The 26,471-nt window shown below is 41.5% G+C and overlaps 1 protein-coding gene across 4 annotated transcripts in view; it reads left to right on the top strand.

Moving 5' to 3' along the window:
- Ahcyl1 (adenosylhomocysteinase like 1) overlaps positions 1 to 22,815 on the top strand; it is a 34,981-nt gene extending 12,166 nt beyond the window's left edge. For 2 of the 4 annotated variants that reach the window (XM_059266064.1, XM_059266066.1), the window contains exons 2-17: positions 9,105 to 9,216; positions 11,622 to 11,765; positions 12,685 to 12,785; positions 13,213 to 13,315; positions 14,682 to 14,776; positions 15,580 to 15,686; positions 16,495 to 16,611; positions 16,855 to 16,918; positions 17,665 to 17,753; positions 18,121 to 18,191; positions 18,530 to 18,624; positions 18,702 to 18,800; positions 19,187 to 19,255; positions 19,676 to 19,754; positions 21,629 to 21,749; positions 22,182 to 22,815. In XM_059266064.1, the coding sequence (XP_059122047.1) occupies positions 9,105 to 9,216; positions 11,622 to 11,765; positions 12,685 to 12,785; positions 13,213 to 13,315; positions 14,682 to 14,776; positions 15,580 to 15,686; positions 16,495 to 16,611; positions 16,855 to 16,918; positions 17,665 to 17,753; positions 18,121 to 18,191; positions 18,530 to 18,624; positions 18,702 to 18,800; positions 19,187 to 19,255; positions 19,676 to 19,754; positions 21,629 to 21,749; positions 22,182 to 22,188 (1,473 nt within the window). In that variant the 3' untranslated portion in view covers positions 22,189 to 22,815. Of the gene's footprint in view, positions 1 to 9,104; positions 9,217 to 11,621; positions 11,766 to 12,684; positions 12,786 to 13,212; positions 13,316 to 14,681; positions 14,777 to 15,579; positions 15,687 to 16,494; positions 16,612 to 16,854; positions 16,919 to 17,664; positions 17,754 to 18,120; positions 18,192 to 18,529; positions 18,625 to 18,701; positions 18,801 to 19,186; positions 19,256 to 19,675; positions 19,755 to 21,628; positions 21,754 to 22,181 lie in introns of those variants that run through there. The other 2 variants (XM_059266065.1, XM_059266067.1) reach the window with 2 other exon arrangements.
- Positions 22,816 to 26,471: the final 3,656 nt, after the last annotated feature.

The following is a 26,471-nucleotide window of genomic DNA, read 5'->3' as shown; positions in this document are numbered from 1 at the left end:
TTTGTGTATCAAGAGTTTTGTTTTTTAATGAAAATTATTCAGATTATTGATACCCTGGCAGTGTTGCTTATTGAAAAAATAGCTCTTCTTAAGCAAAATCTAATTTTGATTTTGTTTTGCTGTGTGGTGTTAGCAAGAAAACTTGATCTTTGTGTTCCTGTGCCCTTCACTGGTTTGAAATGACTGCAGAAAGCCAGGGCTCAGGAAACCCAAAACTTGCATATGCTGATTTTGAAGGTAGACTGGGTGGAAAATGCACATTGTTCATCCTGGAGTGATAGGCAACCCTTGTTTAAACAACTCCAGAGAAGCCACAACTGACGACCCTTTTCAGCTCTCTCCGTTTTTGGGAGCCACGTAGGTAGTAGTTTCATGCTAAGATTTTTATGTAAACTTGAAGAATGGAAACTAAAATCGAGTGAAGCTGATTTTGTAGACAGAGTTTCACTTTATCCTTTCAATTTAAAAACATGTAACCCAACTGCAGGATAGATTGTGAAAGGTCCCATTGACTCCTTTAGAAGTAATTGCTGTTGCTACATAGTTACTATTTAACATGGGATCCTGGAAGTCAGATTTATCTTGTTTTGATAGCTTTTTTCCTTTCTTGAGCCTATGAGCTTATGGGAAGCAACTTTAAAAAAAAAAAAAAAAAAGTGATATAGGTCCTGTCTGTTAGCCCAGGATTAAAACACCAGTTCCCCTAGACTTGCCTGCCACATGTTGGTAGCTGCTTATAGTTCTGTACTTGGCAAAGACTTTGCATTTCTTTCTTCTCCAGTTAGACATAGTCTAGCCTTCCCGAATGCTGAGCTTACTCACAGCGTGATTCATTTATTCACTGAACAAATGCATAAATTTAAAGTGTAATTGGTTTTTAAACCTCACATAAGCTGTACTTCCAGACCAAGGAAGGAAATTTTGTTTTTCGGTATTACTTATCTTCTTGTTAAGTTGCCACATCACCCGATGGTGCCAGAGAACTACGTGGGCAATCCTTTCAACCCACCCACTAGTTGTTTTGTGTTCAATTGTCTTCCATAGACATTTGTCTGAAGTGTACAGATAGGCCTGTTTGTAAGCAATTGACAAGTTTTCCTCCTCTTAAAACAAAAAAGCATCTCCACATACCTTGCAGTTTAACTTTTGAAAAAGTAAGGGAAGGAAAATAAGAATATAAATATGTATTTGCTGGAAGAAAGCCAACATGAAAACATACAGAAGCCACTGAAAATAGTGTGGACGGAGGCGAGACCCTGGATACACATGTAAAGCTTGAGTTATGTCTGTTTTATACACCAGTAAGATTAAATGGAAGAGGAAAGAAATGAAACATAACAAATCTTTAGAAACACAAATGAGCCCAACTAAAACAGCACATCTAAGCTCGTGTATCCAATTGGTTGTGCAGGCTCCCAGTAAACAGTACTTGGACTGTACATCCTTCATGAAATGTACTGTAAGGACAAAAAGAATTGCAAGGAGATCTCTTTACTTTTGTGTGTGTGTTTGTGTGCACTGTGGCACAGGTGTGGAAGTCACTGGACAGCCACGGGTGTCAGTCCTTACTTTGCACCTTGTTTGAGACAATAGTATTTGTTCACTGCTGCATGTGCCAAGCTACTTGGCCTGCTAGCCTCACCTACCCCTAACTCTCACAGAGGTGAAAGGAGAAAAAATGAGCTCCATAAGTATCCACTGTGTTCTATGGCATAGGAATGCCCGCTCCCCATGCACATCATACACAATAGTAATAAAGAAAATGTTTCTAAATTTGTAGAATTGCTATTAATATTCTTTTGGGTTTTTGTTTTGTTTTGTTGAGATAAAGTCTCACTATATAGCTCTGGCTGGTCTGAAACTCACTATGTAGACCAGGCTGAAACTCATAAGAGATCCATCTGCCTCAGCCTCTCAAATGCCTGAATTAAGGATGGGCGCCACTACATCTGGTTTATTATTCTTAAGTTTTATAATGACATTGAGATTTGATAGGAGAGTGTCTTTATTCTTTATTCTTGAATGAATTCCAAAGAACGTATTGGAATTTTCATGTTTGTAACCTTTTTTTGTTTTTACCTTAGTATGTGAAAGTATGCATGTGAATGTGTGTGTGTGTGTGTGTGTGTGTGTGTGTGTGTGTGTGTGTGTGTACCACATGAAAAATTTAAAGATTCATTCTAGGTCAAGAGTATTCAAATATTTATTATACTGTTCTTTTGACTTCTTTTCTGTGTTAAAAATGGTAACAAATTTGGAGAAATAAAAGATACAGCAGTGGTGCTGGGAGAGGTGGGTAAACAGAGCTTTTTAACATGTTATTTAAGTAATGGATACGTTCTAAGGAACCAGGATTCTTAGTCACCTGTGCTAATTTCCCCTTAAAATATAGAAGTGCCAGTAGTTGAGGGTGAGGAGAGGGTAGGGTAGCATGGTATGAGAGTAAGGCAGTTCGGCAGTAACAGGCTAAGTATACATAGAACCTTAGTTTGGATGTGTTTTACAGTATGTTGTAAATTGTGTTTTTAGAAGATTAGGAAGCCCTGCCCTGTGCTTATTATCTCCTTCAAAAACACAAAATAAAAAGCCATCGACTTGCTACTTTGACCTTCCATTGGCAATTCATTCGTTGACTGCAGCTCTTAGGGAGATAGTAGAGGCCAGTGGAGAAAAGAGGTAGTGGCCAGTGGTGAAACCACTTGTGCTCTGGGACTTTTTCTTTATGATTTCAGCGACTTGGCTGTATGGGCCTGCTAGTACCTCCTCCTTCCTTACACCAACCAGCCTTGACAGCATCACATTGAGGCCCAGTTGGAATGGGATATTTTGTCTGACTGTGCAATTAGATTCTAGTAGTGTGTGACTGTTGAGACACAGACGGGTAAGTGAAGGAAGGAGATGTGTTTTGTGATTCGTCAGCCTGCCCACCCACTCCCTCCTAGAAACTCAGACCCCATCTGGGGAGACTGAGAACTTAAGAAACTTGAGAAGAGGGAAGACAGGGAACAGCAAAAAACCTGCTGAGTCTCAGAAAACTGGTTTCTGCAGCAGGAAATCAAAGAGGAGGCTGGAGGTATCTAGTTTGGCTCTGTGGCCCAAGATAATCTTTTTTAGATCCTTATTCTCTATCAGGTGTGTTTGAGGGCAGGATTGGAAAGAAAAGACCCTTCTTTAGGAGACTACTCTTATCTAATTGAAGTAGATTTGGGTACTTCTTGTTTCACAATATTGATGTTTATTGTTGTTTCTTTGGATGCATCTACAATGGGGATCAGACTGACCTCTGCTAAGAAAACGTGCTGCATCTGTCTGGGCTGACTGTCATGATCTCTTGTCTTTCCTCTGAGAAGGCAGAGGCTGGGAGTAGAATCTTAAAGAATTAGTGAGAGGATGTGGAAAAGGGCTTAGAAAAGATGTAGGAGACTTAGAAGGTGTTTTAATGCACATCTTAGTAATTACCTTGTTAAATTTTCTAGTTTCTGATTAGCCTTTTTGGCTCAGTGCTGTTACCTAAGAAATATGTTACCCATAATTTCTAAACAGCAAAATTCTGTGCACAATATGCCAGAGAAGACAATGGGATAGAATATATGTGTTTAAATGTCTCAGCAAACCAGAAGAGGATACTGCCCTCTCAAATAATCTCAGTAGTAAGAAAGACTGGTCCTTCCATGCACATCTCTCTTTTTTTTTTTCTTTCTTTTTTCTTTTTTTGTTTTGTTTTGTTTTTCAAGACAGGGTTTCTCTGTGTAGCTTTGCGCCTTTCCTGGAACTCGCTTTGTAGACCAGGCTGGCCTCGAACTCACAGAGATCCGCCTGCCTCTGCCTCCTGAGTGCTGGGATTAAAGGCGTGCACCACCACTGCCCGGCTCAGGTATGCTTTCTTAATGATTTGTTTTCCTAGTATTTGCTGTTTACCTTTGAGTCTAGTTTTTTGCCCTTAGGAGGGAACCTTTCTGAGGAAATTAAAAGCTGTTAGGTAGGCATGTGAAATAACAAGGTTAATAAGGAATCTGGCCTGACCTCTAATTTTTGGAGGACCCACATTAAACAATATGACATAGAAGAGAATCACCATTCCTACTAAGCTATTTGAAAAGCTGCTTTAAAGTAGCACCTCAAACTAGCCTGAAATTGAATTGGATTTTTTTTTTTTTCAGAGCTGAGGACCGAACCCAGGGCCTCGCGCTTACTAGGCAGGCGCTCTACCACTGAGCTAAATCCCCAACCCCTTGAATTGGATTTTAAAGATACAACAAATAGACTAAAGTCTGTGTATCACAGTAGCCAGCATGTTCCTAGAGGAGTAGCAGAAGTTCATGACAAGGCCGTCTGTTAGCATTGCATGGTGAGTCAGGGCCATCTACAGATTTTAGAGGGCCTTCTTTCTCACATAGATAGCTCTCTCCTAGGACGACGCGAGTACTTCGTGGCAAGTGAACATGTTGAGTAAAAGAATATAATGCACTGTGTATATTGTCCTGATCATTGTCACTTAACCATAGGGTCATAGTAGGGTTCTGGTAGCTTAATTTCTTTTAATTCAACAGAGAGAAGGAAAATTTGAGTAAGGTATGGGAAGGAGGGAGGGTAGCTGAGCTATCTGCTTGAGTGTGTAGGCCATACATTTTCAGAAGTAAACTCAACTTCTGATGGTAAAAAATATTAAGATCATTTAAACAAACACCATTATTTTTCTCTTGAGGTTTATAACTTTGGGGGTTGCCTGTGTTCCCTTTGTCTTGGTAAGTTCTGTACCATTCTTGTAGCTTACTTTGTCACCACACCCCCCTCTAAGTGGAATACATAAAGTACCCAAATTATTAGGTGGAGCTTTTCCTAAACGAGCCTCAGTATTAGACAGAAGTCAGTCAACCATCATTAGTAGGGCTTTAAAATAGCTATACTGGCCTGATATTGAATAGGGTTTTTAAGACACAGCAAGTAGACATCTGTATTTGGGTGTGATATTTGGAGACTGGATCGATCTAACCTAGCCTTTCTCAGATGTGCTGTTAGTGTAAGAGTGGAACTGTATAGTACTTTGGGCTCTTTGTCTATTTTTCCTTCTACCCCTCTCTATACTTACTACCTTATGTTTGAATTAGTAGTTCCTAAAGTTTTAGATTTGGAGAAACAACAGCGAAGTCATGTTGATAAGAAGTAATATAAACCACACTTTTGCAGTTGTCTTTGGATTTTCTTTTATCCAAATTACCTTTTTTTTTTTTCCACTTAAATACCTTGAATCTAGCCCAAACAGAAAGCTGCTATTAGATCTGGTTTCGCTAGAAATTATGACATCCAGAAATCGCTTTTGGCAGTAGTATCCTTATTTACAGTATAAAGGTGAGCAGCATGCAAGGATTCTTTCCACCAAGGGGGAAGGAGCTGCTAGCTGGAAAGAATCTGTAGAGTTAGACTCGTGGATGAAGCTGGCAGAGCCACAGCACTCTGTAGCAGCTGCTCGGAAGCAAGTCTCTGCAGCTTGTAGTTCAGGGTGGCAGAGAGGACAGGGTTAATGTGAATCTGCGTGCTGCTGGGCCACCGTATAGACAGCTGTCCACTGTGCCATGGCTTAAGCTAACACTGCCTACTTTGGATGTGGATCCCATCTAGTATTGGAGAGATGGGTGTTAGGAGCACTGCACAGAGTAGTAAGCTGCTTGCCACAGTCTCATATTTTTAGATGGGAAAGATCTTGCTAAGCTTTAGGCTGCTGATAAGCTTTATTAATACAAGGCGAGATTATACCTATTAATTCAGTTCTTAGGTTGCTGAAGAAATATTTCTAGCTTGCTACACTGCTTCTCTATATTCTTTATCTAAAAATCTGCAAATGTTACCGAAGTTCCCTCCTCCATCTCACCACCATGTAGGTGGTATCTGGAAACATGCCCAGAACCCTTTGAAAAAAGATGAACAGGAGAGGGACTCTACCAGCCTGGAGAAGGGAGGAGCACTTCCGAACAGGCTGCCCCTGCCAGCCACAGGGAGCTGGTGAAGGCAGTGCTGCCGCTGCCGCTGGAAGCTGTTAAGAGCGAGCCACTGATGGGCTCTTGATATCTTTCTTACTCCTGCCAAAGGAACTGCAGATGAGGTTGAAATTCACTGCTGTGGTCCACTCGCCTTGCCTTGCGTCCTACTGACTGGAGAAGTCATGTGAACATGTAATTAGAAATCCTATTTGGAAGGCAAATGCTGAGTGTGGCCATGTCAGCAAGTTGAGGGTTTAGTTTTTTTGTTTGTTTTTCCTTTTGAAAAGCAGTTGTACATTTGATATTTAAAGTACTTAAAATTAAGGTTTTAATACAAAAGTAAAAAATGTCTTGGGCCGGGCGGTGGTGGCGCACGCCTTTAATCCCAGCACTCGGGAGGCAGAGCCAGGCGGATCTCTGTGAGTTCGAGGCCAGCCTGGGCTACCAAGTGAGTTCCAGGAGAGGCGCAAAGCTACACAGAGAAACCCTGTCTCGAAAAACCAAAAAAAAAAATCTTGGGCTGCAGATACTTGTCAATCATATTCTGGCATAGTATATGTGGCTCGGCTTGATTTGTGATTGTCATTTATCTTTGAAGCTTGACTGATAGTACGTGAGAAAGGAGTTTTAAAGATTCACTCACTCTGCAGATGTTCATTAAATGCCTTCTACGTGTGTGGGGCCCTGACTTGTTCTGGATGTGTAGCTCTTATACCTTCAGTATCTTTTTAGGCTTAGAAAGCAGACTGTGTACTCTCCTTTCCTTGTGTCAGAGTTGCCTAAAGAAAACACTTCCCCTGTTAGATGTTGAACCAAGATGAGTTCGAAACAAATACACCAGGTTTCTGTCATGCTAGTTAGAAAGTTGAAAACACACACACACACACACACACACACACACACCACACAAAGAAAGTTGAAAACACAAACCAGTGTTCCTTTGTTTGCTACTTTGTGACTGTAGGGTCCTACCAGTTCTGTTTTCCATTTGTTCATACTAACTGCCTGTGCCAAGGCCACAGACCAAAGTTTGGTTCTTTTTTCTTTTTTCTTTTTTTTTTTTTTTTTTAAGATTTATTTTGTATACAGTGTTCTGCATGCATGTATGCCTGCAGGCCAGAAGAGGGCACCAGATCTCATTATAGATGGTTGTGAGCCACCATGTGGTTGCTGGGAATTGAACTCAATACCTCTGGAAGAGCAGTCAGTGTTCTTAACCTCTGAGCCATCTCTCCAGCCCCAAAGTTTGGTTCTTACACTGCAGCCTGCTGCTACCCCAGCAGAGAATGGATGTGTCAGGAGAGAAAGATTGTGCAGCTTTAACTAATGTAGATGTTACTCTTTTAAATGTATTATTTTGTGTATATGAGTGTTTTGCCTGTCTGCATGTATGAACATGAGGTGAATTCAATGCCTTCAGAGGCCAGAAAGGGGAGTCAGATCACCCTAGGTGGAGTTGTGAGCTGCCATGCGGGTGCTGGGGATCGAACCAGGTCCTCTGGAAGAGCAGCCAGTGCTTTGAACTACCGAGTCATTGCTCTAGTTCTTGGTTTAGTCTTTCTAGCTTAAAAGTGGCGATGTGATGATCAGACTGTTTATATTGTGTAGGAAAGATTTTCACCTATAAAAGTATATACATTTCCTGCCAGGCAGTGGTGGCGCATGCCTTTAATCCATGCATTCTGGAGGCAGAAGCAGGTTGTAGCATTAGGAAGGTTGAGAACCACTGGTTTAAGCCATATAATTCCATATTTTCACACATTGTTTTGTTTATAAATAATAATGATTGCAAACTTTTCAATTTATTAAAGCCAGTGGTCCATGTGTTCTACAGTGTTGATATGCTGACACATACATATAACCCTAACCAGGCTAATGGCTGGTGCAGAATTGTGAGTTCTGAGGTAGCCTAGGTCTTTTAAAAGACCCTGTCTTAAATTTAAAAAAAAAAAAAAAAAAAAAAAAGTACTCTGAAATCTTCTAGTTCTGATTTATTCTACTTACAGAGACCTTTAAAACTTGCCATTCTTTTCTTCTTCCTTTAAATTGATCCTGATTAGAAATTAGTTAATAGAGGATTTAGTATTTGTTTTTAAACTTCTCTCTCTCTCTCTCTCTCTCTCTCTCTCTCTCTCTCTCTCTTTGGTTTTGGTTTTGGTTTTGGTTTTTGCTTTTTTTGTTTGTTTGTTTGTTTTGTTTTTGCGACAGGGTCTCTCTGTGAAACAGTCCTGGCTGTCCTGAAACTCACTCTGTAGACCAGGCTGGCCTCGAACTCACAAAGATCCGCCTGGCTCTGCCTCCCGAGTGCTGGGATTAAAGGCATGCACCACCACTGCCCGGCTTAAACTTCTCTTTCATCAGTACACTCTGATATTTTAAATTTTTACTGGGTGTAGAAAATTCTGGCATACTACATTGGTTTTGTAGAATACAGATACATAGCTGGGCTGAGATGCTAACACTGTAATGTGTTTTGCCATTGCTAGGCTTTATATTCAAAAGCAAGGCCACTGCCCAAAATCAGAAGAAGAATATGCTACAAGAGAGTATGCTACAAGTTTTGGAGCAAAAAACAGATGCAGGATTGTATCTGTTTTCTGATAGGATTGGGCGGAAGGGTAGAGTTTAGTATGTTAAACAGGTTATATAAAAGGGAAGGGAGCAACTTGATGAAATGAAGAAAATTTGGTAAAATTGTATAGTTACTAAAATAAATTGGCTTTTCAGAATTACTCTCCTCCCCTGCCAACCCAAGTCTTACTGAAATGATTGGGAAGCGACAGTAGCTGGTCTTTTAAAAGGGGTCAGAAAGCAGCCTGTTCCCCACCTCCTTTCTAATGAGGATTACTGCTGTAGTAGGAACTACATGGTAATATTGACTTCTGGGAAATTAGTGTATGGCCTTGGAAAATGAAATACGTTAGACTAACAAGATGGCTCAGAAGGTAAAGATGCCTACCATCAAACCTGACAACTTAAGTTCTATCCCCAGGACCCACATGGTAGAAGGAGAGAACTGACTCCCACAGTTTGTCTTCTGATTCCATGTGTGTGCACACACATGATAAATAAAATCCATAGAATTCCCTTGTACTAAGTTTTCGGCTGTTTACCTTTCTCTTCTAGCAAATCCAGTTTGCTGATGACATGCAGGAGTTCACCAAATTCCCTACTAAGACTGGCCGGAGATCTTTGTCTCGCTCCATCTCACAGTCCTCCACAGACAGCTACAGTTCGGGTAGGTATGAACTTGATGTCTTCTCTGTCTCTTCCTTTCACTACCTAGTGCTCTTCACTTATCTAGAATGTGAAAATCCATCATAGTAAGACTTGTAGCTAAGGATGCTTTTGTTGAGACTTTCTTTCCCAGGCAGTTTCTGTGTGGTCTGTGACCATTATCCAGTTGGTGGTATTGGGAAGTTCCTGTGTCCACATTAGCAAGGGGGAGAATCAGTGGAATTTTGACTTTCAAAACCACCATTTAAAAAGAAATACACCGGGCGATGGTGGTGCACGCCTTTAATCCCAGCACTCGGGAGGCAGAGCCAGGCAGATCTCTGTGAGTTCGAGGCTAGCCTGGGCTACAGAGTGAGTTCCAGAACAGGCTCCAAAGCTACACAGAGAAACCCTGTCTCGAAAAACCAAAAAAAAAAAAAAAAAAAAAAATACACTTTTAAACGTAATTGTATAAAATATATTCTTCCTCTTGGGTTTTTCTTCTTGTCACTAAGACTGCTTGAATTATGATAGTAAAACTAGTATTTTGTCTCCTTTTATTTACAAGATTACCCTTTATGTTGACATGTCTTCCCCTGTTAACTCCTGGAGTGGAGATATAAATAAAGTACTGTGATGTGGTTCCAGCTGTTTCCCTCCCCTCCTGTCTTAGCCATCTGGAGAAAGTCTTCGTTCTGGTCTAACTGTGCCTGTCTCAGCTACAGAGAAGGTATTAGAAAGTAACTGGAAGGGCTGCTGAGAGGCTGGGGAGACGGCTCAGTGAAAGACTGACTGTGCAGGTGTGAGGACCTGAGTTCACCCTCAGCGCACACCTAAAAAGCCAGGTGTGGTGATGCACTCTTGTAACCACGGGCTGGCCAGCTGCCTGTCCTCACCTAGTCAGTGAGCTCCAGTTCCCAGTGAGGGACCCTTAAAAAAAAAAGATGAGTGGCACCACGATGAAATAACTGAGGTTGATGTCTCTGCACACACATACATTCCCAAAAGCTTTTGAATTGTAGAAAATGAGTCTGGAGGAGACATTAAAGGCATCATCTAATACTACTACTTCATCATTCAACAAGAGAAATAGTTAAAAGATTAGGAGACTTGCCCAAGGTCCAGATTGCTATTAGAGTTAATGAAGGATTTGTATGAAAAGCCCTTCATTGTTTCTTACCAGTATTGCTTGCATTGTATTATTAACTTTAAGAGCTGGATGTGAGGTTTAAGAAATGTAAAAAAGCAATTATCAAAGAAAATGTATCTCTTCACTGTGCCACTGATAACCCAACCAGTATAGTCAGGACAGGCAAAGAAGAACAAATAAATGTAGGTATACAGGTTATATGTTGTAATAATGGTTGTGTGGATCCTATAGGGGCTAAAACACACAAGAAACAATCCCAAATATAATGGCTGTCATAAATGAAAAAGGTATCTTGAAGTGTCAGACAAAATTAGTGTGGTAAGCAGAGCAGTTGCAGCTAAACAGACAAGGAAATCTTATGTGGAAAAATTGAGTTCTGGAAGGAATAGAGATGAAATGAGTGATGTTTTCAGAGGTCTTGATGGTCATCTTATAGAAACCCATTGGAACAGAGCTGAATTTATAGGGCGGAGAAAATGGCCTTTAGTAGTGTTTGTGTTGCCCGGACTTCTATCAGTAAGAGAGCATTATTAGTCCAGTGGCCAGAACGTTGACCAGGAAAACATTCAGTTCAGAGAGGAAAGACGTGACTGGAGAAGTAATGAGTTGTTGTAGATCCTATTGCATATCTGTCTAAAGGATGGGTTTCAATTTTATGTGAAGCTTTTATCTCAGATTTATCTTCTTGACAGACTTTTTCTCAAAGCTGTCAGAAAGATCTGCTTGTTTTCCGTCATTGTCTGTATTCCGTGAGCACAACCTGGTATAAAATCCCTTAAGAATTACTTTCATCTACATCAGTAGTTCTCAGAAGCAGCACCTAGGAACTTGTTGGGAATGTCGTCTCCTGAGTACCTCCCGAAACCTACCAGGGGAAACATTCGCCAGGAAACTGGCAATCTGGACTTTTAAGAAGCAGGTCATTCTGATAGATGTGTGAGAACCAGTGACCTAGAGAAATAGCATGCTTTATCCCTGTTACCCCATTTTTGTGGGATCTGGTTACAGTCACTGTTATGTGGGGTCACCACAGGTGGTATAGGCTTAGGCTCTGTAGTTCTTTATCACAGACATGGTGGCACACTGTCATTGGGATGGGTGGGAGAGATGCAGTTTCATTCACACCAGCTGTTAGAGCCTGGAGGAGCAGAACTGATGATGTAAGAGGACTTGCAATTAAAAGTGTTCTCTTCACTTAATGAGAGTCCCTGGGGGGCTGCACTCAGTGGAATTTGGACCAATAGGTTTTTCTCTCCCTGTGTCTTTGCTGGCTCTAGCTGCATCCTACACAGACAGCTCTGATGATGAGGTTTCCCCCCGAGAGAAGCAGCAAACCAACTCGAAGGGCAGCAGCAATTTCTGTGTGAAGAACATCAAGCAGGCAGAGTTTGGACGCCGGGAGATTGAGATTGCAGAGCAAGGTAAAGAAGGGAGTGGGTGGAGGACCAGAAGCACCCTTCGTACCTCTTCTCAGGACCTGGGCAATAAGTGTCCTGGAAACAATCGTTTCTCAGCCTTTGGATAAACACTTCTCCCTATATGGAAACCGAGCCTTAGGATTCTTACATTTGTTTTCCTTTTTCCCTTTTCCCAGTGTATGGTAATTACAGAGTGGTTTCTGTTTTCCTCATCATGACACCATATTCACAGATCTACAGTGCGTAGTCAGCAAATGTTGGATCACAACATAGTGGTTAGTTATGTGGGATATTCTTGTAGCTGCCAATACCAGAGAGCCAGCTTTCCCAGAAGTTGCTGATGTGGCAGGGTTCTAAGTTAAGGTTGTGGTAGCCTGGGGTCTCCTTAAGTCTTAGGCACCCTCTACTAGACTGGCAGTCAGCTGAATCTTGGTTTCTCTGTTCCACTACACTACCCCCAAGGGTCTCTGCTCTTGTTTTTAATGTTGAAGGTGTGTTCCGTACTGCGAGCTTGACAGGCTAGGGTAAGACAGCAGAGAAAAATAGCTGCAAGTGTCTTCCACTGAAGTCACAGTCATTCCTCGTGGTTTTATGAGGACATTCGGAAGTCTGTCCATAACTGCTTCCCTCTCCTCTTAATGACCAGGGAGACTCACCATGTATACTCTGGCCAGTTTTGAAAGTTTAGTCCATTCTCTACTCAGTCCTTTGTATATATGAAGCAGAAACAAGACCTGCCAATTGCTTACATTATAGCTCTCCAGTTACTCCATTGGTGAAGCCTCTAGTCATCAGGGAAATGCACTTGGCGTGTTCTACCCCATCTCACCATGTCTCAGCAGACCCGACCCTGACTGTGGCTGGGCAGGATCGAATGGTGTTGGTAGTGTGGACCTGGCTCAGATCCTTTGTTCTTCCACAGACATGTCTGCTCTGATTTCACTCAGGAAACGTGCTCAGGGAGAGAAGCCTTTGGCTGGTGCTAAAATAGTGGGCTGTACACACATCACGGCCCAGACAGCGGTGAGTTTGTTGGAAGAAAACAGAGGGACTTCTGATATAAAAGGGAAGAAAATGTTTTTTTTTATTAAAAATAAATACACCTTTTCTTCCTACCTAGCCAATCCAAATGCTATTACATAGAAGGGGACCTCCCTGTCCAATGATGTAGCATATTTTACTTTTGTTCATATACTAAACCCATTTTTAGCATACCCGACTTAGGAGGATGTAAAATGATTGTTATAAAAATGTTTTAAGACTTTTAGGAACATAACCTTTCGGATATAGTTAAGTAATTTTGTGCCACACAGCTGAATTGTACCTTTGTGTAACTGCAGTGTAGGGCCAACTGCTGTGAGTTACAGATACTGTGTTCTTGCTGAGGTTTGGCCCCTGCTCCTGGATAGCCCTGCTCTTCCTCACCCAGTCTTTCTGTACATCCATATAGGTCTTGATTGAGACACTTTGTGCCCTGGGGGCCCAGTGCCGCTGGTCTGCTTGCAACATCTATTCAACTCAGAATGAAGTAGCCGCAGCACTGGCTGAAGCTGGTAAGTTCCACTTTTGTTTTTTTCAAACCAGCTTTGCCTCAAGTAATTAATATATGCCAAAATTGCCATTACCATGTGTGCCTGAGAACTATACATTTGGGCACTCTCTCTCTTTTTTTTTTCCCCCCTTTTGGTTTTTTGGGTTTTTTTGTTTTTTGTTTTTTGTTTTGTTTTGTTTTGTTTTGTTTTCCAGGACAGGGTTTCTCTGTAGCTGTGGAGCCTGTCCTGGAACTCACTCTGTAGACCAGGCTGGCCTCGAACTCACAGAGATCCACCTGCTTCTGCCTCCCAGAGTGCTGGGATTAAAGGTGTGTGCCACCACCGCCCAGCTAAATTTGGGCAGTCTTAAAATAATAGAGCTGGAGATGAAGCTCAGTGATGGACTGTTTCCCTGGCATGCAGTACAACAGTGAATTACATCCCCAACACCACCAGTGGGGTGGAAAGAACAGGAAGAAATTTATGCTAAAATCAAGGTATACTTTAAAAAAAAAAAAACCACAAAGAAATGCTTAATTCTAATGTGAAATGGATGAGGGAAAAAAATATTAAACTTGTGAGTTTAGTTGGTCTCTTCTCCCCAAAAGTTTTATCAATTTTGAGAGAACACTGTGAACAGTGTCTTTTATATTAATAGTTAATTATTTATTTGGTATTCAGTAGTGCACTAAAATGTATGTGCTGATGAGTTTAATTAATTAAAAATAAAAATTTTTATTCTTAAAATAGAACATCACCATGAAGTTTATCTGAGGAACTTCCACCTTCCTAGGATCTTTAGAAACTCACATTATAAGACTTTGTCTAATTTTTTTCTGTGATAAGTGTTTATTGTAGAAGATTTAGGAAATTCAAAATAACAAGATTTGACAAGCTGCTCCCTATGCATTATATTGATGAACCAAATCTTAGTATGTTTACATTTTTATAACCTAAACATTGCATTTTCAGAAGTGTTTTTTTTTTTCATACTACTAAAAACTGACCACATCATTCATTTATATGGCCACATGATTTTACTCCCTCATTTCCCTAGAATTGAACATTTAAATTATTTTGAGATGTCTGCTGATGAATAATGCTCTAGAAGGAGCTTTTTCGTATTTCATTTTACCTCCTTAAGATACAGTATAAAGTGCAAAATTGGCCTTTATGGCTTCAAGATACTTTTAAAACAAAAATCTCTTAATTTCTCAGCTAAAGTAATTTCTGAACTGAAAGTCCTATTTGACTTTTACTTTTAAGTTTTTCCTCTTCAGAATTGTTCCTTTTGCCTTCCGTTCTCATGTAGATCTTAGAAAGTGGTACTGATGGATGTAGGGTACCCCTCAAAGGAAAATGAGCTGATTGATTTCTGTCTCCGTAGGAGTTGCAGTGTTCGCTTGGAAGGGCGAGTCCGAAGATGATTTCTGGTGGTGCATTGACCGCTGTGTCAACATGGATGGGTGGCAAGCCAACATGGTAATGATTCATGTCCATTCCATACTTTTGACTATGGATTTATTTCCTTTTCTCCCTTAAAGCATGGTTCCCTACATATATTTTTGTATGTTTGGTCTTATTTACTGATTCTGTTGCTAAAGTGTTTATAACACAATACCTACTCAGTATGGGTCTGAGACGCACAAGACCCTGGATTCAATCTCCAGCACCAAGAGAAAAAAAAAGAAAGAAAGAAAAGAAAGGAAAAAAAGGCTCTGAGTACTGAATGGAAAGGTGGGGGAAGGGTAAGCTTAGGTGGACACATGGCTCAAAACACAGCAAAATAAACAGAAGGAAGTGATGTGGTCCCTCTTTGGAGTAGGAGTTGTATTTCTTACCTTCCTGCTCCAGCTCTCCTTTTGCATTCAAAGGAGCTTTATATTTCAACTAAACTGAAAATGAGTCCGTGATTTGTAAAATTTGTTTACTGTCGCTGGGCGTGGTTGTGCATGCCTGTAATCCCAGCATTTGAGAGGCTGAAGCAGGAGGAGAGTACTTGATCGCTCAGGAGTTTTAGACCAGCCTGAGCAACATAGCAAAATTCAATCTTTAAAAAAAAAAAAAAGCTTTCCACTGTAGCCTAGAACACATTCAGGAATTCTTTTAACCACTTTACACCAACAGATTTAACTATATTTCCACTGTCTAAGCCTACTCTGTGGAGCTTTAAGAAGTGCTTCCAAAACATACAGGGCTCTCTCACTAGTGTAGAAAGTGGGCTCAAAGTTCCCCCTAGCTCTAGCAGCCTGAATGCCCATAGAAGTCTTCTGGCTGTTCTGTAGATCCTGGATGATGGGGGAGACTTAACCCACTGGGTTTATAAGAAGTATCCAAACGTGTTTAAGAAGATCCGAGGCATTGTGGAAGAGAGCGTGACTGGTGTTCACAGGTAACAGATTCTGGAGTAGCTGCCCCTTGTGTCCTTGCCTCATCAGATTCTTCTGGTCTCTCCTAGGCTTCAGGGCTGTGTTTCAGACTTAGAAGAACTAAGTGGGAGTGTCTTCCTTAGATCAAACTGAGTTTTCACTTTTGAAAATCAAAGTGACCTTAGAAGGAATTTTTTCCAGATTCTAATTCACATGTTTTTATCTCCCGTTTACTCCACTGAGTAATTAATTATTAATTACTTGGGGAAAGGGGTGTAGGGAGGATTGTGTCTTGGAAAGATTGTACTCAATGTTGTATTATAATCTTATATTTTAAATATGGAGGGAAAGCCTATTGAAAAACCACATGTGATGCAACAAAAAGTAAAACTGGAGACGTACTCTTGGCTTGGTGGAAATAACTAAATGATGTCTAGGAGTATTACTCTGCTGGGGGCACGTTGCACGTGATGGCTCTCACAGACACAGTAACCACATCAAAATCATCATAATCTTTGTTTACCAGAAGTAGGCATGAGTGTTTAAAGTTAGAAAAATGCTGGCCTAAGGATATCATGTTCTCTTTGTGGAAGTGCAGTAAATTACTTCAACTGTAAAATGTTTACTTTCCTTCCAAAATTAAAGGATAAAGATAGAAGAAAATGAGTTGAGGAGAGATGACAAGAAAATAATCATGTTTCCAAATAAGACTTGGGCGATAAATAACACTGAGGAGGGAGGGCAGCATAGCACTTGAAGCAGATTTTGCTGTGTACTGTTTTATCACCTAACTTGGTGTGTGTTTGTTTTTGTGGCTTCTTCTCCCTTTAGGCTGTATCAGCTCTCCAAAGCTGGGAAGCTCTGTGTTCCAGCCATGAATGTCAATGATTCTGTTACCAAACAGAAGTTTGATAACTTGTACTGCTGCCGAGAATCCATTTTGGATGGGTATGTTGAAATGTGTATATACAGACTTACAGGGGACCAGTGGGATTTGTTTGACATAGTCTCATACCTACAGCTTGCCTCTGTGGTCTCCCTCCTTTACATGTTATTAAAGTGGCCCGTTTCCGACTGACCTCAGCCATCTTCCAAATGAATTTCTCTTGGGCATTGCCCTACACTTTAATTTGGTACAAAGGGATTGAGTTGCTAATAATATTTGAGTTGAGCCATTGTCTGTTTCCACAGCCTGAAGAGGACCACAGATGTGATGTTTGGTGGGAAACAAGTGGTGGTGTGTGGTTATGGTGAGGTAAATAGCTGGGCCCCCGTGTCTCTGTTTTTCTTATTAAAAGGGCTTAGTAGAAACGTTGGATGAAGGAGACAGTCTAGAAACATTGATGAATTGGTCAAAGTATGTTTTCGATACTGTGCTTGAAAATAGTGTCAGAAGTCAATTTTGTATTCATGAATTAAAGGTATAGCATGTATTGAATTTTCTTATTTCACTAGTTTGTCTTGACTGATGTCAGCATTATTGCCCCCCTACTTATAACTTTTTTTGAAATACAATTCAAGTGAATAAGTAGCATTATTTTATCCCCATTTTCTGACTTGTATTAGAATGGAGAAACTGACGTGACCTTATAGTTGAATGTCTCTAAACTGGAATAGGTTCTAGGAAGTTTTATTGTCTTCAGCAATGATCCACTCAAGTTCTTGTGCTGCTGGCTGTCAGTGGACACATTGCAAGCAAGTTTACCAGGTTTTTGTGGAGCAAGAACTCAGAGTTGTTCTTGTTTGATCTTGTTTCCATAATGGTAACTGTTACCCAAAGCCTCCCTCTCCCCAACTCTTGTTACAACATGTCTTTTAAATTATCCCTAATTGAAGTTTACAACCTGGTTTGGGTTTCTCTCTGCTCCAGCTGGGGTTGAAGTGTTCACTAAATGATGAGTAATTTAAAGGAGGCTAATTCCTACCTCCTCAAGAGTTTGTCTGCCCCCAGTGACCAAGTCTTATTAGACCTGGCAACTTTGCCTTTCCTGTGTTCTGCAGGTAGGAAAGGGCTGCTGTGCTGCTCTCAAGGCCCTTGGAGCAATTGTCTACATCACAGAAATTGACCCCATCTGTGCTCTGCAGGCCTGGTAAGGCTAGAGTAATGACAGTCTATTAGATTTGATTTAGGTGCTTGATGTTTCTGAGAGTTTTTGTAGAAGTCTCCCAGGAAGAGAAGAGTAATATGGCTTTGGTCCCTTCACACTTATTCTAGGGCCTTCATGCTTTTCTAGGGCCTCTTGACATTTTTTTCTTCTTATGTAGAATCTTGGGACTCTGCAGAAGCACTTCTGGGAGATAGCATTAGCTTTTACTTCAGAAGAGGATTTTGTTGTCTAATTTTGTGATTGTTTCAGAAAGTTTTATCAGTGTCACACACACACACACACACACACACACACACACACACACACACTCTCTTTTCTTTGCTCACAGTGCTGCTTTCTTTCCTTCCAGCATGGATGGCTTCAGGGTCGTGAAGCTAAATGAGGTCATCCGGCAGGTGGATGTTGTAATAACTTGCACAGGTGAGTAGCAGTGCTTTAGTACATGTAGAGAGAGCAATGTTAACTCTCAAGCTAAATCTCAAAAGGGACACAGAAGGTCAGACCTGTGCTCAGTGTGAAGTCTCAGAGTAAGTTCTCAGAACTTTTAACGTTTTCCAAAAGAAAGAGCTTTTCCCTTGGTGATTTTTCATATTACTTGGTCTTAAATCCAAATAATTGCACTCAAGCTTTTGCTGTACATTTTTCTCACAGTGTGTGCAAGATCTTTGATGGTAGCAAATGTCTCCCAGGTTTTAGTTGGAAATAGCTGGTACTATTGTGCCAGCACCTTTTTCTTCAGCCATTCTTCTTTACTTTAGGAAATAAGAATGTAGTGACACGGGAGCACTTGGACCGAATGAAAAATAGTTGCATTGTATGCAATATGGGCCACTCCAACACGGAAATCGATGTGGTGAGGTTCTCTCCATTAGTTACGCTTTCCTCTGCATTTCACTAGAGTCACAACAAACTGACTGTTCTTCCTTCCAGACTAGCCTCCGCACTCCAGAGCTAACATGGGAGCGAGTACGTTCTCAGGTGGACCATGTCATTTGGCCTGATGGCAAACGGGTCGTCCTTCTTGCAGAGGTAATACACACCAAAGACTATGGCAGGATACTAGATCCACAGAGTGAGGAAGGGGAGGCAGTGGGAAATACTGGGGCCTGTGTTCCCCTGAATTCTGTCTTCGGATAGAGGTGTATTTCCCCAGTTGTCTATCCCCAAAAAGAGAAGCACTCCAGGAAAACCTTTTTGCTAAGTACACACACAGTTTCCTGCCCTTGGCTGAGTTCAGCCTTCACACAGATTTGTAAAGCAGGTAAAGCCTGGAGTCCTGACCTGAAACTATAATTCTTCCTCTCCAAGTGGAGTGCGTAGAGGTGTAAAGCCTTTCCTGTGTCTGCTTGACTCGGGTACCATGAGAACCTGAAAGAAAGGCAGCAGCTCATCCCATCCCTCTCTTCCCTTCCCAGGGTCGTTTACTCAATTTGAGCTGCTCCACAGTTCCTACCTTTGTTCTCTCCATCACAGCTACAACACAGGTATGTGACAAGATGCCTGCTTTTCCTACACTGAGATGTGTGGAGCTGGGCACAGCACAGAGCAGGATTCTGATGCGTGTACTGTACATTCTTAGTGACCTGTAACCTTTTTCTGTATCCTAAGTTGTTGATGCTTACACTTTCTCCTCTGAAGAGCATTAGTGATTGTGTCTGAATTGACTGCGCAACTGAAATTTTAGTGTTCCAGCTTAATTATGTTTAGTTTGCTCTTTTGTTAGAAGCTAAACAGAAACATCACTTCCTCTTACATTAGCTAGCCTATATCTCAGGGCAGAGTCGTGGGTGCTCTCAGGATGATCAGTTACTGTCATGCTTATCCTAAAGCACTGTTAAACCTAGTTTTATATTATGTCCCTGTCTAAGAAGTGCTTTGTTCTCTGGCCCTCTTTCCCACCTTAGGCTTTGGCACTGATAGAACTCTATAATGCACCAGAGGGACGTTACAAACAGGATGTGTACTTACTTCCTAAGAAAATGGGTGAGTGAAAAACTGACACCTGCATTGATCCTGGTTGGCTGCATGGTTTTGTAAAATGACTTTCCTAAAAAGATGTAGAGTCGGGGTTCTGATTGCTCTTCTAGTGCTTACTAGATGTTTGGCCTCGGGAGATGATCTGTTAGCACCAGGAGCCTCCGTTTTTGTGAGTAATAACATGAGAATAATATTGTGTATTTTACAGAATTTAGTAAGAATCTGAGCTAAATAAGGAAGATGTTCTTATCCTCAGGTACCCTTCCAAAGCTCAGCAGATTTCCCAGTGCAGCTAAGTACAGCCTAGACCAAAGTGAGAGAAACAGAAACAAGTTGTATTACCCATCCTCTTTCTCAACCTTCTGCACCTCCATAGGAGCACTTACACTTTGCTCATGTGGTGTGAACCATCTCTAGTCCTTTGCCTTTCTGCATAGTGGTACCCAACCCATAACTTACAGCCAGTCCAAATGCCTGGCTTTAAGCTAAAAAAACAACTTGCTAGCTGGAGAGATGCTACTTTTGCAGAGGACCCAGGCTCAGGTCCCAGCAGGTGGCTCTCAACCATCTGTAACTTCAGTTCCAACGGACCCAGTGCCCTCTTCTGGGCTCGATGAGCACCAGGCACACATGTGGTCCAAACATGCAGGTAAAGATGGATACACATAAAAAACTTTTTAATTCTTACTCTGTTTTCTTCAAATGGCTTACCTCAAGTTGCTTGTGGATTTGTTATCATTTAATTTTTTTTTTATGTGTATGGGTATTTTGCCTATATGTATATCTGACCACAGGCATGACTGTTGCTTGTCAAAGCCAGAAAAGGGTATCAGATTGCCTAGAACTGGAGTTACAGATGGTTTGAGCTGCCACATGGATGCTGGGAATCAAACCTGAGTCTAGAAAGAACAGCCAGTGCCTTAACTGCTGAGCCATATCTGTAGCCTCTAGTTTTGTTTTGTTTTGTTTTTTAAGAAATTGTATTCATAAAAGTTAGGAAAGTTCATCTATGGAACAGCACTAAACATGTGCCTTAGAAATCCATGAGCCTAAGCCGGGCGGTGGTGGCGCACACCTTTAATCCCAGCACTTGGGAGGCAGAGCCAGGCGGATCTCTGTGAGTTCGAGGCCAGCTTGGGCTACCAAGTGAGTCCCAGGAAAGGCGCAAAGCTACACAGAGAAACCCTGTCTCAAAAAAACCAAAAAAAAAAAAAAAAAAAAAAAAAAAAAAAAAAAAAAAATCCATGAGCCTAAAATTTGTGGCTTTAGGACTTCTATCCTAAATAAATGTCAGTGACAGTAGACTCTTTTGAGCCTGCTGGAATCATCTTTGTGACTCATGATTTGATAGTTTTAATCTAGTTAAGGAAGTTGCCACAGGAAGCTGAGTGCAGTATATGACATGGTAACCACTCAGGTGAAGCCAAAATCTGACAGAGAAGGATGGGGAAGTAGAAGACACCCCATTTACTGAACTGGCAGATGGCGCTTTACTTGCTCTTTGTAGGTGCTAAAAGTAATTTCCCAGAAGTGCAGCTTTGAAAGTTTTCTTAATGAAGCAAATATTTCAAGTTGTGAATTTTTTCAGGGTTATTCCATTCCCGTCCTCTTCCTGAGTATCTTTGAGAACTGAAAATAGCCGGGTGGTGGTGGCGCACACCTTTAATCCCAGCACTCAGGAGGCAGAGGCAGGTGGATCTTTGTGGCCAGCCTGGGCTACAGAGCAAGATCCAGGAAAAGGCGCAAAGCTACACAGAGAAACCCTGTCTCGAAAAACAAAAACAAAAACAAAAACAAAAACAAAAAAAAGCACTGAAAATAGAGGGAGGCTGTATCGTAGGAGGCGTGTCTGACAAGTCTCCTGCTGCTTCCTTTCCTAGATGAGTATGTTGCCAGCCTGCACCTGCCGTCATTCGATGCCCACCTGACAGAGCTGACAGACGACCAAGCCAAGTATCTGGGACTCAACAAAAATGGGCCATTCAAACCTAATTATTACAGGTAACTTGGGAGAAAGCAATGAAAAGCCCTTTCCCCAATGTTAGATCAGCCAGTAGAGCCACCTTTCTTCAGTAAAGATGTGTCGGGCCTGATAATGAAGAGAATAAGGCCACCACTGCAGATTAGCAGGGAGTGAATGACCAGGTGGTTCCGTATTGGCATGTTTGCCTGGCACAGGGAGATGCTCCCTGGGTTCCGTCCCCAGCCCTGCAGAATACCAAATTAACAAGGTAGAGAAGTCATGTGTACCAGTAAGTGTAAAGAACTAAGAGGAGTCTACAGTTTTAGAAGGGGAGGGAGCCTCATCCCAGGAGGAACCCATGTAGGAATCCCCCCAGTCTGGGCTGGGAGGAAGCTTGGAGAAGATGCTGTAGCTAATCTCTTGGTTCTCATATAGAAAGCATGTTAACTAGTCTATCTCTCTCTTTTCAGATACTAATGGATGTATTACAGTGACCAGTCCACATAAACCATCCAACTCAAATAGAATATTTTTTAAGATAACTTTTCTTTTCTTCTTATTACTTTCCTTTTGATTTTTTTTCTATAATTTCATTTTTGTTTTCTCATCTGTCATTCAAGTTTTGCAGACCACACAGGAACTTGCCCCATGGCTCTGTAGGTGAAACTGAGGTTGAAGGTTTCTCACCCTAGTCACTAAAGAAGGGTAACTCTGCAGCCCAGAAAGTTGATTCTTGAACTACTTCTGGGGACTTTGGTTATATTTAATTACCATATTAACAAAAAATGCTAAGGTATCTTCTATGTGGAACAGTGTCTAAATTGCCTTCAGAGAGCCAGTTTCCTAGCTGCTGGAACTAGTGCTCTTCCACTCCTTCAGAAGAGCCAGGATGGTACTTCCCAGCCAGGTAGGTTAGATGGAGGTGGTGCATGTCGACTTCCCCAGACACTCTGAGCTGTTTCCTGTGTGAGGTGGCGTGTCTGGCGCAGAGCTGTGCTGTGAACTCCGTAGGGTCACTTGGATTTGTAGTTCAGCCCTGCCTTCCTTCCACCTTCCTTCTCTCATGTTCTAGTTCTTAACTAAACTGCATTCTGTCAAGTTGAATTTTGTCCCTTAGCATTTATTTCTGTTGTATTTCTTTTAATTAAGGAAAAATTTTAGTGTTAACACTGAGGAACAGCTCAGGTGGTTACCAATATCTCTTTGAACCTTTGAAACAAAGTGTGAAGAGTTGAGGCTAGAAAAATACTAGTCTCAGACTCTGATGAGCCCCTCATGTTTCCAGCCCATAGTTTATAGCATCAGTGAACTGGAGCCATAAGCAGAATTTCTTAGCTCTGCCTCATGCAGCTTATGCTGACGGCCAATTTCTTGAGCCATTACTCAGTATAAAACACTGAGCCCTGTCTTTAGGGTTTATCCTTTAAGAGCAAACTTGTGGGCAGCTGTGCTTCTGCAACCTGAACATTTGAAGGGAAATCTGTACAGATGGGGAAAAAAAAATGATATATTGGGCCAAGGTGAAACATATACAACTATATAATCTGTCCAGAGCTGTAGGCCTTGTCTCGTGTTAGTTTTATAGACATGGTGCCACTTTTGATTGACACTTGCCACAAAAAATAAATAAATAAAAATTGTAAGCTGAGATCTTAAGGAAGAGTTGGTAGAGGAAGTACAATCCTGATTCATGCTCCAAGATAACTTTAGGAGGCCCTCTAACCATCAGGGAGATTGATTCCCAGGCCACTCACCCCGCTTGCCAGCATCTCTGCATGGTCAAATGAGCTTTAAGTATATAATTATCCAGGATGTTAAGTCCTCAACATGTTCTAGCCTGTGATCCTTTAAAGATGGGTTATTTGTCAATTCTAGGTACTAGAAATATTTACTTCTCTCTCTTCACTGATCAGAGAAACAGGTGTCAAAGACAGAAATACAAGAAAGGAAAGCTTTTACCCTGTACCTTTCTATCAGGGAACAATTAGCTTGCCAAAACTTCTTTGTCTTTCCTCTCCCGTTCCTCCCTACCCAGTCCCTTCCCACTCCTTGCCAATGTGATCATGCTTTCTTCTCTATGTATGCTAACATTTAAAGACCCTTTCCTAGGGCACTTAACCAGCCAGTCAGAACACCACATTCAGTAGGGACTTATCTTGGCCAACAACAGTATATCCATCTGGTCAGCTCTGCTGGAGGGAAGGGGCCCAGTTCTTGCTGCCCTCTGGTCCTGTGTCTGTTACTTTGTCCATAGGAATAATAGGTAAGGGCTCGTCTCTGTCAAGCCATGTAACAAAGGACACTGGAAAATGTCTGGCATCAGAGGGAACATGTGGAGACCAACTTGGGAGGAAAATATTCATTTTGTATTGAATGATTTTTAATGAATGCAATATTAATCCTTGCAGATGAGCAATAATCATTAAAGTCAATTAAAAATACAAGATTTACTGGTAGTCTTGTGCCTTTTTTGGTTAAATAGCAAAATCCCATTAGACCCTGTTTTCTAAGATGAGACAAGTCATTTGAAGACAAGGTCTGTCTTACATAAGCTGGTCTCAGACTTCTTGGCTCAAGTCATCCTGACTCAGTCTTCCCAGTAGCTGGAACTATAGGCTTAAACCACCACACCCTACTGTCATTAATGTCTTAAGTTGCTATGACCTAGATGTTGAATATCCTCCTAAAAGTCTGTGCATTAAGACAGACGTCACTATTGAGAGGTGCACTGGAACCTTTAGGAGGTAGGTCATAATGGAAGGTGCTTGGGTTATTGAAAGGATCCAGGTGTGCCCTTGGAAGGAATGGGTGTGACAAAGAATGGGTGATGTCACACCCATTCCTTTTGCTTCCTGGCTAGTGAGATGAGCAGTTTTATTTCCACCTTAAAATTTTCATCTTACTGTTAGACCCAAAGCAATGTGGCCAGTCAGTCATGATCTCAAACCTGCTTTCAGAACTTGTAAACCAAAATAATGTTTTGTTTTTAATAATTTATTTTTATTTTATGTGCATTGGTGTTTTGCCTGCATGTATGTCTATGTGAGGGTGTCAGATTCCCTGGAACTGGACTTTCCAGACAGTTGTGAAGCTGGAGAGATGGGTGCTGAGAATTGAACCTGGGTCCTCTGGGAGAGCAGTCGGTGCTCTTAAACATTGAGCCGTCTCTCCAGCTTCCAAAAAAAAAAAACTTTTTATAAGTTGGTTATCTCAGGTATTCACAATAGTGATAAAAAGCTAACTAATGCACATGGATGTCTACCTTAGTTCTTGCTGCTGTAAAAGAACATGTGATAACTCAGTTGGTAAAGTTCTTGCCTTACAAGTATGAGGGCCTGTGGGGTGTGCTGGCACATACTTGTAATCCCAGCACAGGAGACAGAGGAGAATTCCTGGGGCTCACTAGCCAGGCAATCTAGCCCAGTTGTTGAGCTTCTGGCCAACAAATGCACACATGTGCATATAGACCTTCACACATACACACACAAAACAATTCGTGAAACTTGGGTGTTTTGTAAAGGATAGAAATTTACTCTCAGCATTTCTGGAGGCTCATTTGTCCAGGATGAAGCAAGCGGCAGACTAGACTGGTGTCAGAAACAGACAGTTCTCTGCTTCTAAGATGGTGCCTCTTGCATCCTCACAGTAAAAATCCAAACAGGACCTAACAGTTTCCCTCCAGTCCGTTCATATGGTCTCTGACCCAAATAGTGTAATCACTATGTAAAAGCCCCACCCATAATATCACATTGGTGAATCAGTTTCAACTGATGAATTTGAGGGCATATATTCAGACCACAGAATTCTGCCCCAGCCTCCAGGGGAAAACTTTTTATTTTTTCTTACCTAGAAAATAATCTAATAGCTCTAAAATTCTTACTCCAGCACCAGTTCAAAAGTCTAAATTCAGAGGCTCGTGTAAGTCAGATACAGGTGATAAGATAGAATTAATCCTGAGACCAGTGGCTATCCATGTATGAGCCTGCAAAACTAAACAAATTATATTTCCAAAATGCAAAGATAGTATAGGTATTGGATAGAAATGCAAAAAATAGTAACAGGTCCTAACTAAAACCTATCTCCTGAACGAACCTCCCTAATTTTAAACATCATTCACCTCGTGTTGCTAAGAGGCAAGGGATTGTCCTCATCATGCCAACCCCCAAATTGGAAGACAATGGGCTGTGGCATGTTTCTGTAGCATCCTTCCACTTCTAGTTGAAAGGCTTCTAAGCTGACTTTGGGACAGCCTCTGCAGGTTCAGACCCCTCAGCCAATATAAGGGATCTTAGAGGTTGAAGACCAGCAGTGACTAACTGGAGAATGCCTAGCCAGATGTCAGGCTCTAGGGGCCTGACTCCCAGAAGTTATCCTTACAATCTGTCAGATCTTAACTCTGTCTAGCCTCATGCCTGCCCAGGACAACAACAGATTAGCTCACCCATGTAGAAACAAGACGTTACTTAAGAGATGAGCTGTTAGAAGAAGAATGGGGTTTGTTTTTTGTTTTGTTGGTTTGGTTTGGTTTTTTGATACAGGTTTCTCTGTGTAGCCCTAGCTGCCCTGGAACTTGCTCTGTAGACTAGACTGACCTCAAACTCACAGAGTTCCACCTGCCTCTGCCTCCTGAGTACTGGGATTAAAGGCATGCACCACCATCACTACCACCCCCATGGAAGAATGGTTTATTAACAGTAGCAGCTTTATAAAAGATGACACCCAACCTGACATTTAAAGGAATCATTCTTTTGGGTTACCAA

This window comes from Peromyscus eremicus, chromosome 6, assembly GCF_949786415.1.
Source record: "Peromyscus eremicus chromosome 6, PerEre_H2_v1, whole genome shotgun sequence".
Taxonomy (NCBI): domain Eukaryota; kingdom Metazoa; phylum Chordata; class Mammalia; order Rodentia; family Cricetidae; genus Peromyscus; species Peromyscus eremicus.
This window is presented reverse-complemented; position numbering and strand designations above follow the sequence as displayed.